The sequence below is a fragment of the Trematomus bernacchii genome, unplaced genomic scaffold, assembly GCF_902827165.1.
Source record: "Trematomus bernacchii unplaced genomic scaffold, fTreBer1.1, whole genome shotgun sequence".
Classification (NCBI taxonomy): domain Eukaryota; kingdom Metazoa; phylum Chordata; class Actinopteri; order Perciformes; family Nototheniidae; genus Trematomus; species Trematomus bernacchii.
The window spans coordinates 1206366-1224088 of NW_022987739.1; the positions used below are offsets into that span (position 1 = coordinate 1206366).

The 17723-nt window shown below is 40.5% G+C and overlaps 1 protein-coding gene across 1 annotated transcript in view; it reads right to left on the reverse strand.

The window, feature by feature from the left end:
- Positions 1 to 17723, reverse strand: part of LOC117496151 (gamma-aminobutyric acid receptor subunit gamma-3) — a 50625-nt gene that overhangs the window by 8949 nt on the left and 23953 nt on the right. Inside the window, exons 4-6 of the mRNA XM_034147860.1 lie at positions 9931 to 10151; positions 5461 to 5543; positions 1827 to 1964 (exon numbers count right to left, since the gene is read on the reverse strand). Coding sequence (XP_034003751.1) covers positions 1827 to 1964; positions 5461 to 5543; positions 9931 to 10151 — 442 coding nt within the window. The remainder of the gene's footprint in view (positions 1 to 1826; positions 1965 to 5460; positions 5544 to 9930; positions 10152 to 17723) is intronic.

Sequence of the window (17723 nt, forward strand, 5' to 3'; positions counted from 1 at the left end):
GGTAGTGCTTAATAGTGATACTTAACAATTTGTTTGAATGCAGGCAGGCAGTTTGTGTGGAGAGCAAAAGAGGCGGTGAGCATTGGCCAAAATGCAATCTTGGAACCCATGCTGACCACAATGTAGGGTTTTACTATCTTAAAGGTCACCTATTATGCAAAATCCACTTTCTCATGTCTTTTCTACATCAACATGTGTCCCCTCTGTGTAAAGAGACTCTGAAAGTTTCAGGAAGAAAGATTCTCTCTCTTTTTGTCCTGATCCATTTATATAAAAACCTGTCTGAAAATGAGCTGATCAGATTTTGGCCACTTTATGTCATAATGATTTTTTGGCTTGTGTAACCATTAGCCATTCACCAACCAAGGTAACCCCCCCCCCCCCCCCCCCTTATCACCTGAATCTCCTCCTAGAGCACCATTGAGTTCTTTTTAACCAAATATCTCTCATGCGGCTTTCACACCAGCGCTTTTCTCTTTCTAGCTCCTAGCGAGAGCTTTTCTGGTTCAGCTCCGGTTTCCCTTTTCAGCTCCCGCTCTGTTCACACCGTCCAGAGCTGCCGCTGCTGCGTCATGACGTCACCGTTTATGTCGCTGATTTTCTCCCACAACAACAACGGGGGGGGACTGCGTCGGGTCGATGATCGTGTTGCTTTTAATCATACGAAGCCAGATTAAATTAAATAACGACTCCTCCAACCTTATACTTTTCTCCAGAGTGCCGTGGTTCATTGTTTATTAATGTGTTTCAGCGGCATTTACCGACCGCTGCAGTGCTGCTGCTCTTCCACGGGAGTTTATTCTCCCGTTAGCTCCGGGTTAGCTCACACGGCTCTAAAGTATTCACTGTCTGACTGGCACACAAGCAGCTGATACATATCCCCAGTTCCCCTTAAGTGAATGTGTGTCAGTCTGAATTGACGCTGTTTGGCATCACAACGCTGTTATGAAAGTTTCTCTGGTATAACATGGGTGATGTTAGCATAGCAACCGAAGCTAAACTGACTACTTGCTAAGCCGTTTTCTACAGGCACATTTTACCGGCGTATTTTTCATTATGATTCTACTTGTGATAGTCGGACATGACAACCTGTGCAGCCCATGTATTAATTCCATCCGATAGCTGCTATAATAACAAACAAAACGTCTGCCTGCTCTCCACAATGATCAATAACAGCGAACGGATGGTCAAAGTAAGGTTTCCTGTACGCCTCGACGTAAGAGACGCCGCGTCATAGCTCCGAAGCTCTTGCCTCTGGACCGACAATTTTTTGGAGCTGGAAGTGAACCGCATTCCGGAGCTATGACGCGCCGCCGCTGCGGTGTGAACAGGAAAAACCGGCGCTTTTCCAGCTCCAGCTCCGAGCAGGAGCTGGAAAAGCGCCGGTGTGAAAGGGGCATCAGAGGGGCGTGGGGAGTGGCTCCTTATTTTCATCTAAAGTAACAGACAGAGAATCAGCACTTTGGAAACAGGGCTGAAACAGAGGGGATTATGGGATGCTGTAATGATCTGTTTGGTATTTCAGCCAAACACTTCAGAGACATGTTTGTATATATCTGAGACCTATAAGATATTGATGAAAAACAGTATAGTAGGGGACCTTTAAAGTTAGAAAAACTGGTCACTTGTTGTTTCTCAGCTCTAATTATTGCACTCAAGTTGCTATTCAGAACAATGAGTATCAACAAAGAAGTGTTGGCCTGGATAACATCTGGCTAAACTGGAACACCTGCAATAACGATGCTTGACCCCAGAAAGATAACGCTGAGGTTGCAGTTCAGAAATGAATGCGGGAAGGTATTTCCATGATGAGATCCACTCCCTACCTGCTGTCGTCTGTATTATGTCCGTGGTGTTCCTCAGGCCCATGAAGTCAAACTGGTAGAGCCGCCAGGACTTCTGGTCCGTCGCCTCCACAGAGTTCTTCCTCCACTTGTAGATCATCTCATCTCGAGGGTATCCGTCTGCAATTACACAGAGCGTGAGTGTTTGACCCTCTGCGATTCATCCTAATGATGGATTTCCCGTTCAGACACACCTACAGCCAGCGGAGCAACATTAGTCTTGAGCTGCTAATGAAAGACTGTCTGCATGAGGACAGAAAGGTAGATTAAAACAAGGCTTTGGTTCGATGATGCACTGAATCCATCACGAAGCCGCCTGACCTTCACAAGATGTGCACAAAGACGAGAAGTGTTTTTACAATCAATCATATGAGGTTAATGACGGGTGATGAATCCATTTCTGCTTTGGTGTTTGGCCTGGATCTTCTTCAACAGACACATCATTGTATTCAGTAGAAAAGCTAACAAAATTAAGATCTTCCCTAAAAGCAATTTGATGTAATAGGTATTTAATTCACGAGAAGATTAGATGGAGGGAATGTTACCCAAATTACTAATTGTTTTCAAACATGTCTGATGAATAAATTCAATTAACATTTGATACAATGTCATTAGAATACAGATATTGCAACAAAAATTCCCAGTAAAAAGCTTAATGTTGGAAAACTCATGAAATCTTGAATGAATGGTAACACTATACTGTAGGAAATCTGTATTAAAAAAAAACAGTAGTTATTGGTTCAATCACAATTCGCTGTGCATTTATAAATTAACAATATCTATAATACCTTATTCAAATGGTAGTACCTACATTGAGACTCCACATCAAACCATACCAGATGACAGGTTGAAACTAATAGTTGCTCAAATTAAATGTAATTGGCGAAAATATGTACTTAAAATTTTGTGAGATCCTGACAATCCTTTTTTATTGGATATTTCTGCTAAAATTGCCACACTGTTGTTGGGAAAATACTGAATGTACTCTTCCAATATGAGAGTACACATGATAACAAAGGCCCTACTGTAGCTGTGTACGTAACAGGATGTATGATTACCTAGAAGAGCATCAGGACTGTTTTAGACATGGAGAGAGACATATGACAAGCATGATCATTTCTGACGTGGGCCATTGAATACTGCTTTGAACCGGTATTCCTCCATCTTGTGACTGTGTAACTTCTTCTCTTGTATATCAGCATGTGAAGGACACTGTTCAGGAACTAGTTGTACCAAATGCTCTGTATGTGATGACTACTTCCATTCTGGAGAGGATCATAAATACATGTATCCTGATATTGAAGATCAAGCCGGTAACGAGTGATATTTTTCTAACAGTGGCCTATTTATTATTATTTTTTTAAATAGAAAACTGGTCAAACTTTTGCTGCACAACAATGCACTTTAAGAAGGAACACTTACCAAATAAAACATTTTGTTGTCCATGTCTGATAATGAGAATCAGCTTAAAAGCGTTATATTCTGCTTTTTGGGGGCTTTCCCTTTCCTGTGGTGTGTTATATAGGTTTTTGTGCATGTAAATTGTCTGCAAAGGCTAACATCCCTGTGTTCCCTCCAGAGAGAGTTTCTTTCCCACTCTCTCACCCATCCTGCCTGAAACGCCCCCATTGGATTCCTTAGTTTACTTCCAGAACATAATGACATCACTATGTAACACGCTCCTATTGGCTAACGCTCCAACACATTGTTCGTGATAAGGCTAAGGGGCGGGACATCTCTAAGCGGTTGAACCTGAAAATACACAGCCGGAAAAAATCTGCCACTTCCTTACAGAGCCCCTCCTCCAACACACACAAACGCGCACATGACCAATGAGGGCACGAGATAAGTTTGTGCACAGATGGAAGGCTGACAGGCAGGTAGGCCATCCAGTTATTTTAGCCGGGCCGGCTCAAATGATTGGTCGTGCTTTTTACAGTACTACGGCTTCCACAGATGACATTTTTTTATGGATTTTTTGTCAAAGCACTTAAGATATTCATTGCTATCGGGATGTTAAGAGCATTCCATGGAATATAACAAAAAGTGTATCTCGAGCCGGTTTCTCAAACTTACCTACCCTACCTTTAATCAATGTCAAAAGATATATTGTTTTTTTAACATATAGTCCAGATATACTTTTAGGTTGCTAAAGTCTACTTTTACCAACATTTATCCGAACAATGTAAATGAAAGTGTTGGAGAACAATAAAAGCCGCTAAAACGCTCAGAGGTGCTGAGGTAAACTGTGTGATACTTGCTTAGTACTCAGTTAATTATTTCAATCCCAGAGGCGTGATGGCTCTAAAGACAGAGCACATCTGACTTAATCAGAAAAACAAAGACGTTGGCATGGAAACGGGCTTAATGCCTGGTGATGTCCTCAGGTAAGGAAATGGGTTTAATGGATCTCAGCGTGAAGTGTCCACACAGAAGAGGCGCTGCAGCGAGCCTTAAGCTCTAATAAGCTGCACAAGGTCTTTCACAATGAAGCCTTCCTGTAATCCTAATAAAGGATCGCTGCAAGGCCATTACTCACTACCACAGCACATGCACTACCATTCAAAAGCTTTATTCTCATATGCTCAATACCTAGTGAGTTGGTTTCTTTGGCCATGAAAATCTGGGGTACCAGGCTCCTCCAACAATACAACACACTATACTCAAGACACAAAAGGAAATACAATATTGCAAGAGACAGACGGGTACAAGTAAGATGAATGTGGGGGAAACTTCTGAAGTAAGGACTCAGAGAGACACGAGGAGAGCTGGAGCTTTGATGGCAAACACTGATTTATTTGGAGCTTCGGCCGGAGAATTCACAAGACATGTCACGGGCCACGGTTTGACCACACGGTTGAGATGCCACAATCAATTCTGAAGAACTCTACCCCAGACCCATGTATTTAGCTAGTTCTGAGAGAATAATCAACATTGTGCAATAGATGGACTAAACAGAGGGACACTGAATCACATTTGTTGTCGCTTATGGCTCGGGGTCATCTACACCCCGAGAAGGATGTGTTCCAGGTGTCCCACAACAATGACTATCTCTGACAGAGAGTTACCCGGTCATAAACTGGTAACAACAACAACTTGCTAGGGCAGCCCCTCCTTAAGGGAGATAACGGCTGCTCAAGGCTGGGCATCTGCGTCAGAGGGCGAAAGATGACATGCAGGGGAAATTATTCCCCATCAATGAAGGAATAATGTGACATAATGTTGCATTAAGATGCATAAATAAGCAAAACAATACACATTTATAGAATAGAATAAGATAAAACATGTTCAAATTAAATAAAAGTACAGCAGAATAAGTCCCAGGCTCGCAAATAAAATAGAGCCAAAGACATAATGGTGCAGGTAAGATGCAGGAATAAGCAAAAATATAAATACGTATATATAGACACATTATATATATATACTTAGCAGGCTACTTCTGTCACACCAGCAGGATCTGTATTCACATTTGATATACACCAACATCAGCAAAATAAATAAAACCAAAATAAGCAAATGATAAATACCGGGGGAAATGTGGTATTTTGATGCATTAGACACTAAAAATAAATATGGTAGTTTTTGCTGGGAACTAAATTGAGCGAGGCGTACTCACAGCTGGAGAAGACGAGCGGACAGGAGTGCTCGTCCATCGGGAAGTTGTGAAGCTGCAGCTGACACTCTGCGTTTATCGTCAGCCTGAAAGAAAAATCACAATCATTTTTTAATGTCCAGTTATTTTTGTCGCCCAGAGAGAATATAACCAAATAACTATAACAATTCTAAATAACTTGAAGAAAGAGACTGGAGACAGGAGGCTCTGAGATCGACGTGTTTTAATTTCAAGGAAAACCAGAATACGTAATTTTGTTTTAAGTTGTCGTATCATTTCCTGTTACTGACTCCCTAGGCAGCGTGTCTTTCAATTCCACAGAAATGGAACAATTGTTATATAACTACCGTTTTGCTATCTGCAGCTGGTGATTCAACCATGTTCTCGACTTTCTGGAAATTAAAGGGGCCCTATTATGCTTTTTGGGGGTTTTCCCTTTCCTGTAGTGTGGTCTATAGGTTTTAGTGCATGTAAATGGTTTTTTTCTATATTTTCTTTTAAACTTATAATTATATTTGTTAGGTTTATTATAGTTTTAAAAATAGCTATTTCAAGAAAATTAGTCTACAATTTTTTTTAAATAAATACTTAGTAAATCGTAAATCCTTCTATTAAGGAATACAATAATTTTTTTAAAATCCTGATTACGTAATCCTGTAATTCAAGTAATACACACACACACACACACACACACACACACACACACACACACACACACACACACACACACACACACACACACACACACACACACACACACACACACACACACACACACACACACACACACACACACACACACACACACACACACACACACACACACACACACACACACACACACACACACACACACACACACACACACACACACACACACACACACACACACACACACACACACACACACACACACACACACACACACACACACACACACACACACACACACACACACACACACACACACACACACACACACACACACACACACACACACACACACACACACACACACACACACACTTTTTTCACTGCTCTGCTACTATTAGACCTGCACAATGAGGATGAAATAACAAGCTTCTTAGAAAACAGCCCACAGCACTTATCCTGTGCGGATTCGGGGGGAATGTGTGTGTGATGTAGCTAAAGGCCAAATGTCCCATAAGACCAGGCAAACCTGTGGATGTAATTATGCAGCCAGTGTGTTGTTGACCTTCAATTATAAAGCAGTTAAAGAACGCAAAGTGACATCTCTTATCTGAATGGGAACACCGGCAACAGGAAGCATTAAGAAGTCCCTGACCTCTTTAAAATCACACAATAAGTTTCAAGAATCAAGAGTTTGTGTTTCCTGTACAACCCACCTGACCGAGAAAACAATCAGCATCAAAATGTAGTTAACCTCTTTCTGGTTAAATGAGGGGTTCAATCTTTCCCTTCTCTGTATGTGTTGTATAGGTTTGTATGCATGCAAATGGTCTGAAATGCCTCCATTGGACTCCTTTGTTTACTTCCTGAACATAGTGACATCATTATGTAAGGCCCGTGCTCCTATTGGCTAGCGCTCCAAAACATTGTACGTGATAGGCTAAGGGGCGGTTGACCAATCCCAACAGAGCCGGCCAGCTAACCAATCAGAGCAGAGGGTGAAAAGAGGTGCTGCAGCACAGGCAGTATGAGAAAAATAAAGAGCTTTTTGAACATTAAAGCATGGAAACATGTCCCAGTAGAGACATCAAATACAAATATGAACCTGAAAATGAGCAGAATATGTCCTCTTTAATGGTTTTGTCCCCACAGATAGTGTGAGATAAATTGCAATATAAGAGAAAACGTACAAGGTAATTAGCACATAGTATATACATTAGTTTCTATAGTCCACAAGGCAGTAAATAGTATGAGAGATTAATCTTTGCACATCATAAAGCGTGTAATCAGGACAATGCAGTGCATGTGGGAGAGGCGGGGATATCACAAAATGTCATCACTGTTTCAGCGACCAAAGCTAATACACAATTAATACCAGATGACATTTCACTGTCTTTTCTCATGCCACCAACGGATATTACTCTGCAAAGTTTGCAATGGCTTAATAAATCTCAATAAGGCTGCATGGGGAAGAATATAGCTTGCATCAAACACAACGTTCTATGGAGCCTGGATGCTGGTCCGAATTAGTTAATAAATAAAGTAAAATATATATGTTTTACCTCAGACTCAATATATTTACACCACTTTATGATTCTTGGAGTAAAAAGCTAACATTAGGCTATGAAGGAACTACAGAACCACCGCTAAGCTAAAGGTGCCTAATGATGGGCTATAAAGGAACTTCAGCACGGTCAACAACTAAAAATACATTCAGAAAACCATTGACTTTGAGATGAGACAACAGGGTGTGCTGGACTGCAGATGGAAATCTGACTAAATCTTATGTTTTCTCTTTTGAGAAAAAAACCTTTTCTTTTATGGATTGTCCACGTCTAATAAAAACGAAAAATGATAACCGCAGAGTTGGATTACAAACGACTAAATGTTGGCCTGTAAAATAACACTTAGAGACAGACAAGAATTAATGCGAGAAGATAATAGTGCTGCAAATATATGTACCTTTTCACATGTACAATATGTACAATATCAGCTACCATACCACAGGAAAGTCCTGAAACATGATCACAATTCTGGAAATGTCTCACAACATAAGACCAATGCCAAGAAGATGAGGGGCAGTGTGGAGATGGTTGTCACTGAAGCAGCAGTTTAAACTAATGTCAAGTGCTCTAATTACAAAGAGAGCTTCAGGGCAGGAGGGTAAAGTTGTTGTAGAGTTTAAAGCACCCAATTTGCACTTACCATCACTAATGGCAGTGTTTAATGGTTTTCATGTTCTTACTGGAGAATGTTTGCATCCTAAGATGGTGCAAATATCTCTTATCTCTTCAATATCTGCGACAATATAAACTAATGGGTTGATTGATCAAATGTGTTGATTCCCATGGGTAGGTTTACATGTAGGTTAGCTTAGCAAGGGGTCCCTTCAAGAAAAGCTTTTTATTTTATTTTGGGGTGTTTGGGGTTGGTCAAATTCAGGGTGTTTATTTTTCCATCCATCTTCTCCCGCTTATCCGTGGTCGGGTCGTGGAGGTAGCAGTTCCAGCAGAGAGCCCCAAACGTTCCTTTCCCTGGCCACATCAACCAGCTCTGACTGGGGGATCCCAAGGCGCTCCCAGGCCAGCGAAGAGATGTAATCCCTCCACCTGGTCCTAGGTCTACCCCTTGGTCTCTTCCCAGCTGGACGTGCCTGGAACACCTCCCTAGGGAGGCGCCCAGGTGGCATCCTTACTAGGTGTTTGTTTTTAAATCACTTAATAATAATCCTATGGATATCAAATATGCGAGTTGTAGTGACGTGTGCGGGCTATCTGCCGTCATGCTTTGGCCCCTTTTTCTGCCCGTCGTTTTACCAGTTTTATGTGTGTTTTGCAGGGTTTTGCTTCGCGAGCGATTACAATAGGGTCTTCGCCGACCTCTGTTCTCAGACCCTAATTAGGGCGGTTTTTATATAAACCATATTGAAAATGTTGATACAGCTTTGAGATAATGGGCTGCACAATTTTATATTAAACAAAAAAATATTACTTTCCAATCCCAACATTTCTCCACACGATGTGAGGCCAAAACCATACTGTATAGTAAGAACTATGAAAATAATCTTTAAAGTAAGTGTTTTTGCAAATGGTAAATGGACTGAACTTATATAGTGCTTTATCAAGTCTTCGACCCCTCAAAGTGCTTTACATATAGTACTAGTCAAAAGTTTGGACACACCTTCTCATTCAATGGTTTTTATTTAATTTAATTTGTTTCTACTTTGTAGATTAATACTGAAGACATCAAAACTATAAAAGAACACATATGGAATTATCTAGTTAACAAAAAAGTGTAACAAAAATCCAGAATATGATTTTTATTTGATATTCTTCAAAGTAGCCCCCTTTTGCCTTGATGACAGCTTTGCACACTCTTGGCTTCTCTCAGTCAGCTTCATGAGGTCGTGACCTGGAATGGTTTTCAATTAACACGTATGCCTTGTCAGGACTCAATTTGTGGAATGACTTGCCTTCTGAATGTGTTTGAGATCATCAGTTGTGTTGTGCAGAGGTAGGGTTAGTGCACAGTGGACAGCCCTATTTGACTACTGTCGAACCTACATACCATACATTTTAAAGAAGGGCAAACCCGATGTCCTAAACTACAGTAACTTGTATTTCTCCGAGCATTCAACTGTACACACTGTCAGTAACAGCATATGTTGTGTGGAATTTAACATTCTTATATTTCATTTGGTGACGTCTGCAGAACATCAATTATGCCAAAGCTTCCACTTTTTATTGCAAACTCTTCACTGAAGCATTTTACTTTCACTTTACCAGGAATAAGTTAGACGATTAAGAAGTTAAATGTATTTACCTCAAGGTGTAGAGTATCTTCCCGTCGTTCCATATCCGAAGCAGCTGGTTGGGCATTGTGATCCAGTGGGAGTCTGCCGTCTTGGAGTTTCTGAAGATGGTGTCAGGAAGCCAAATCATTCCAACCATGTTGCTGTTCAGAGTCAATTTCTTCATGGTGCTGTTGTAGCTGAGGCGGCTGTCTGTCCACGTCTGGGCGAAGATGATGTCGATTTGGTATTCCTAAAAGGGAAAAAATCAAAAGACTTCATGTGAACGTACAGCGTTTATTATTTGATGCCATTTCATTTCAGAAATATCACTCATGCCGTCCAGTTTCCTCCGGTCCTAAACTGCATTGAAACCATACTATTACTGGGAAACGTTCTTCTTTTGGTCCGAGTACGATTAATGCGTTCCCTGCCAACATTTGTACGGTCTTTTAAGTTGCGTTGATTTATCCATCCATCCATTCATCTTCTCCCGCTCATCCGTGGTCGGGTCGCGGGGCTAGCAGTTCTAGCAGAGAGCCCCAAACGTTCCTTTCCCTGGCCACATCAACCAGCTCTGACTGGGGGATCCCAAGGCGCTCCCAGGCCAGCGAAGAGATATAATCCCTCCACCTGGTCCTAGGTCTACCCCTCGGTCTCTTCCCAGCTGGACGTGCCTGGAACACCTCCCTAGGGAGGCGCCCAGGTGGCATCCTTACTAGGTGCCCGAACCACCTCAACTGGCTCCTTTCAACGCGAAGGAGGAGCGGTTCAACTCCGAGTCCCTCCCGGATGACTGAACTTCTCACCTTATCCCTAAGAGAGACGCCAGCCACCCTGCGGAGAAAACACATCTCGGCCGCTTGTATCCGCGATCTCGTTCTTTCGGTCATGACCCATCCTTCATGACCATAGGTGAGGGTAGGAACGAAAATGGACAGAGAGCTTTGCCTTCTGGCTCAGCTCTCTTTTCGTCACAATGGTGTGGTAAAGCGACTGCAGTACCGCTCCCGCTGCTCCGATTCTCCGGCCCATCTCACGCTCCATTGTTCCCTCACTCGAGAACAAGACCCCGAGATACTTGAACTCCTTCACGCTGATTTATAATTAATATTAAATTGTGTGCTAGACACGCATGTTTTTAGTGTCTGTAGCCCCTGAGTTGCCTTGATAGAAGTTTACTGTCTCAGATTGCCATTTAAGTTCGATTTGAAATGTACCAGGGCTGTAATTAAAGACTAGTCCTTACTTGGTAACTTCTCCGGCTCTCCGCTGTGCGAGCTCAGAGGGGCATCAACCGGCTCAGAGAAACCCCTTCAGCAACAGTTGAGTTCTTAGGGTCCAACAATACAGATACAGATGTACAGCATAATGAAATGACTAATAGTCTCCATTGTCCACGTTTTCATTCTACTGCCACCGCCTGAAATCAATTTGACCTTTATCCAGTGCACCAGTTTGAATAGCTCCCAATTAGAAAGAAGGCTGTTATCAAGAGAAGCACTGGGGGCTCGTGACCTTTAATAGCTTAAAGAAACTGAACAGCATTTAATGACCGCTGGAGAAAAAGTGCTGAAAATCAAATAAATAGAAGTAAAATAAGCTTGAGTAATCACAACGGGACACAGGATTGCAGATGGGATCATTTAAGATATAAACATTTGTATTCTCTTATGATAGAAAGACATTTGAACTATGCTGAAAGAGAATCGATCACTTCCTCCCCCCTGCAGCTGCTTTCAGCCGCTATACGAGGAGGCTTTGATGAGAACAGAATGGGTCTTTCACCTCAGCTGACTCAGAGGAGCTGCTATTGTAGAGGTACTGTATATACTCACAGTAAAATCAAAGCTGCACAGTGGGAACAGACCCCTCATGATATATTGCTTTAAACTGAACAAGAACAAATGATTTCCTGAGACATGAAGCAATGACAGATGTTTATTACTGTTGAAGTACAAGCTGTATAGAGAGGTGTAGGATGAAGTCTTAAACTTGGAAATCAGTCAGCATATTAGCACTTCCTGTTATCCGCCTGGAAGTCAATGTTTTTTTAAATGTGTTTTTGGTTGTTGGTCTGAAATAAGTTCTGTGGTTAACACAAGCTCAAGAGATTGTAACATTTTACTGACAAATTCGTCAGTAAATACCCCTTGCTAACAAGTGTCTAAATGAGACGACTAAACGTCATCACGCTCAACATTAGCAACCTTTAGCTTAGCGGTGGTCATAAAGTGGTAATATGTGGAGATTATCCTGTTCAACAAAACGTGTAGGTATCATAAATAGACACTATTTTCTGCAATATACTGAGGTTTAATGTGAAACATCCTATTACTTTTTGATGAGAGACACCATTGACTACGAGACCAGAGGACAGGAAGTTCTAAAATGCTGACTCGTTTCGGGGTTTTGGGATTTATTCCTGCACCACTACATTCAGGGTTCATACACTTTTTCACCAATGATTTTCAATGACTTTTCCATGACTTCTCCATGATCTTTACCTAATTTTCCATGACCAAAAAATTACTCTTTCTCAGCGGTACCACTGAAAATGGTTTATTTTAACATGGAACAGGAAAATAAGGTCTGCATATGAAACATGTTGTGCCTATCTAAAACAAATCAAATAGGCTTACTAGCTTCTACACGCTAAAGCCACTAAAATCTCTCACCAGCAAAATACCTCAACAGTTAAATGCCATTACTATACGATACAGTATTTATTATCGTTATAGTATTACTATTTCGGCGATTAGCTAAAATATAAATTATATTTGATGCAACTTTAGTTACATTTCCATGACTTTTCCAAAACTTTGGGAAAAATATTATTTTCCATAACTTTTCCAGGGCCTGGAATTTGCATTTTGAATTTCCATGACTTTTCCAGGTATTTAATGACCGTAAGAACCCTGTACATTGTACCATGTTGAGTGGTACACAGGGGGGTTCCTTCTTTAAGGGAATCGTCTCTTTTAGTACCCTAAACAATCTATATAGTTAATATCTGTTTACAGTGATTTTTTTCCACATTATGCTTTATGGGTTTACTTATTTAATATTTAATTCCATCAATTATAATTCTCTCCTGTCTAAAAAGGTGTTTAGTTTGGTCACGCTGAACACATTTACTCTTATAATGGTATACTGTTCCCATCAATCATGAAGACAAATGACTCATTATGGTAAATCTGCACATGGCTTAATGTGCACTCTGATATGTGGGGAATTACTCCACCACTCAAACGTTTTAAAATGAGAATTCAAATCAGACGTCGAGGCGGCCATGATGACTTCAGCTTTTCATTCTGTGCAAACACAGCAGAGTCTTATTCCACTGACCTTCATGTGTCTTGGTGTAAACAAGGCATTATTAATGATTTCTGCAGAGTTTTTAGATGAACTAAAGACTGTGTGGGAGGTAGGACAAACTTAAATCATGACATTATGTATATGCAGGCATACAAGTTAAATAAAAAACAATTATTAATGTTTCTCCTGCATGGAATTGTATGTTTTATATATTTTTTAAGACATTATCTAGGGTAGGGATGGGCAACTTGGATGGTGGTGGGGCCACATAATTTATGTACTGGCCACCAGGGGGCCGCAGATTCACTTGGAACACAAACACACAAATTCCATGTGTTGTATGTAATTATTAAAGGAGAGGTGTCATGGCCATTTCCACTGATCATAATTCCATTGTTGAGGTATACTAAAATAGATTTATATTGTGCAATTTTCCAAACTCACATTGGTTTCTCATACAGCATCTCTGTAAACTACGTGTATTCACTGAATTTCACTCTGCCTTTAACGGCTCGTTGTAGCTCCAAAAGCTCCAGCCCCCACCCTCCCTGTGAGCACAGTGTGCTCTGATTGGTCGGGACGTTGTGAATCGCGCTGAGCTCCGTGGAGGTGTTGTTTCCTTGTTTAGGATACATAGCGAAACACAGCCAAACTCATCCTGAGCACACACAAACTCACAGCCGAAGTAAAAACAATAGTGGCTTGATATTGAGTAAGAAAAAGGTTGATAAACGCTGTGAGAATGGGTCTGCAGAGAGAATTTCGCCGCGATCCCAACTGTCTGTTATCAGCCTGCAGCCAGGGAGGAGAAATCAGCTGAGCTGTCTGCTCCCTGCACACAGATGTGTGTGTGAGGGAGTCCGTGGATTGGTCAATTTGGACCAATCAGCGCGGACGTAACGTAACGGCTCCGCGGACGTAACGTAACGGCTCCACGGATTGGTCCATTTTGTTCCGGGTACGGGTCATGCCGTACCCGGAAGAATCAAATGGACAATGACGTATCTCCAACGAGGCGTTTTGGGGAGGTATTTTCTGTGTTAGAGTTTTACTCGCTACAGGGTGTACTTTGAGGGTTTTGACTCTGCACACCGTTTACATGCATAAAAACCTTCATACAAGGGGACGGGTAATAACCGGAAAAGCATGACACCTCTCCTTTAACAAATATACTAAGTCTGACATCTTCATTGACATTTTCAATCTTTCAGGGAACATCCTCTAATAAGCTCACTAAACAAATATCAGTTCACAGAAATGTTATTTAATTTTTACTAGTGGCATGTTTGTGTTGAACAGGTTATTTAACAGTGGAATACAACTATTTTAAACTATTGGAAATCACGGAAAATGTGTGTGCATTGAGATTAACCATTAAGATGACATAAACATGAAGTCATGAACACTAACCCAGACATTAGTTGTCTAACTTGAGCCTAAGACACTTGGAGCCTGTCTGCATTCCCCTTATTCCACAATAAGGGGAATGTCAACACAGACACCTGTCAACCCGCACTCTGCTGTTCCTCAGCGCCGCTCCCCCTCCCTCCTGCTGAAATTATGAATGAAAAGCGTATAGTCATCATAGAAAACACGGCAGGGTCCGTGACAGTTTGTTTTCATCTGATTTCAAATAAACAAAGTCTTGGTTTTTAGAATAATAAACTCGTTTCGCCAAATTCAGATGTTAAATACAACTTTGAAGCTTGTAACGGCATCATTACAAGTGGTAACTTAACGTCACAGCAGGCATAACAACAGCCGGTGTTTCTTGTGAGTGTTTCCCCGGGAAACAAACACAATACACACAAACGCGTCACAGATTATTTTGCGGTATTTGGCTGCCGAACGAAATCATGTACACAGCTCGCGACGTAACTAGGAGTCTAGTGGACGCCCCCGGGCCACCATTTGCCCATCCCTGATCTAGGGTGTGATATAACATTGTGTTGATAATAACAGATGATATTTGGGTTTTAGGTAATATAAGAAACATATTGTTTATTTTAAAGCTTTTTGTTGGGTTGGACACGATATTAGTGAAAACATGCTCAACTGTACTTTTCCTGTGTACTTTACGTATGTTTTCTCCAGTAGATTTTATAGCTTTACTACTTGTGTCATAAAACTAAATATTTGTATTTGTATTTGTGCAGTACCTTATATTATTGTTTTAACATTTCAATGTGCTGTTATCCTTCCTGTAGTATCATTTCCACATTTTTTAAGTTTACATTTTATTGGACCTTTCTTTTGTTTCTTACTTTTACATTGAAATAAATACTTTTTTATTTTATCTTTTTATTACACTATTTTACTTATTTTGTTTATACACATATTTTTATTGTATCTTTATTTAAACTTTAAAGTGGAGCAAGTGTCACATTACGCCAGGACAAATGAAGTATTCTGATTCAAGGTAGCCAATTCCATTTTTCAGACATTAAATATTCAGAATATTCACATTTGCAGGCAAGTAATAATCCTCCTGATGAAATCTGGTATATTAAACTGAGATAGTTAACTTCTGAAAGTCCCAGTCATTGAACCAAAAACAGTAAACTGGGGCAGTGCATGCGTCTCGGGTGTGCAGCTGATGATTATACATCAGAACATGCTGTATCTGTACTAAGCTCAGAGACTTCCTGCTCCTTCTTCAGCTGCAGGTCTCTCTGCGTGTCCTCATTACTGCAAACTGAAGGTCATCCACCGTGAGGAGACAAACTCTCAGCCTCCACCTGGCATGAGCTGCTGCTGCTGCTGCTTTTATCAAGTGCAACATGTTACGGTACAGTGTGATTTCGGGTGCCGTATTTCAAGAAAACACCATGGATGTGTAAAGAGAACTGGCGTCAGAGGCGAGACTATGGAAGTAAATCTGTTCCATCTGAGTTTGAAATTAAAAAGCCATTGATTTTCCAGCACCGAATAATCATGCATTGCAATCATGTTTTGTATTTCCACATGTATATATAAATATGTTTTCAGATCTATCTATCCATCCATCCATCCATCCATCCATCCATCTATCTATCTATCTATCTATCTATCTATCTATCTATCTATCTATATGAATATTTTTGCAGGGAACCCAAGGAAAAGCAATCGATTTAACATCAAGTCAAACCAACATCCAACCAAATCAAGAAAAGTAACTCTGGATTCAGAATTTAGCGCATTTTCCAACTTTGAGACCCTAATGATTTAAATAAGGGATATAAAGGTGTCCGTAGTTGATTTAGTCAAAATGACGACCATATGCTGATTTACAGACGTATCTTTCCCAATGTAAGTCAATGGGAAGAAATTGTAGTACCACCGTTTAATTTCCTTTATTTCGGAGGGCTGAGGCGGCAGATATTTTACTTTAGAAGTAATGATTATGTTTTAAAAAAAGACATAGGTATTAGTTATGTCTCGTCCCATTTCAGAATCGTATATATTAAATGACTGGATTATGATCATTGATGCATTAATGTTTGTTGATAAATGTGGGGCTACGTTTAATGACTTTATACGTATGCAGCTGATGAATACATTTTCCATTTCTGGGATTACGACTCATTCCTTTACCACTCTATTGCAAACTGTTCCTTTGACCCGCTGCATGCTGGGAAAGGCTCTCCTCCCCCTTCACCCTTTGTGTAGTAAATAAATAAATGGATGTAGGTTGTTAACAACATGCTGCTCTGCCCTGCAGGTAAATCTTAATGTCACAGACTTGTTTTCGTTGTGCATTATTTATTACTTTTTACGCTGCCATGGACAATCTGGCAATAATGCACATTCTATGGACAATCTGCACTAATGTACATTCTCAAATATTGAAGTGACTGTTATTTTGTATATATTGATTGTTGTGTTTTTATTTAGGTCTTAATGTGTGCACATGTCAAAATGTGTCTTTGATTCTGTGTATATATATATACATATTTGCACACATATTTTTGATATACATTTGTTTTTATATTCGGGATTGTGGGAAACGGTATTTCGATCTCTCTGTCTGTACACACAAACTGGAAGATTGACAATAAAGTTGACTTTGACTTGTCACAGGTCAATTAATCCAATTAACCCTTGACATCATTTGTTCTCCTCAACAATGCCTTTTTATATATTCTTCAGCCTAACACACATAAACCACGGTGGTTGTGCAGCGCTTTTCTTTAAAGATTTTCTACCTCCGGAAACTGCCTTTCAAGATGGAAGGGAGAGATAACCCCAAAGTCTGAATGTATTATTAATGCGTTCGTCACAGAAGCTGACTCCTTCTTTCTTCACAGTTTAAAAGGTTAAAGCACTCCCATTGTGTTAAAACATTTGTTGACATTTCACGCCATCAAGGAGAAATTAAAATGGGATTTCTGTGCTGCGGCTGCCAGGACTGCAAATGAGGAACATATGAAAAAAACAAGAAGCCTTTTCTCTTTATTGGTTTTAGTGGACCTTTCACGATTCTGCCCTTTCACATTTCACTCAACTAATGTCTTCAAGTATACTAGTG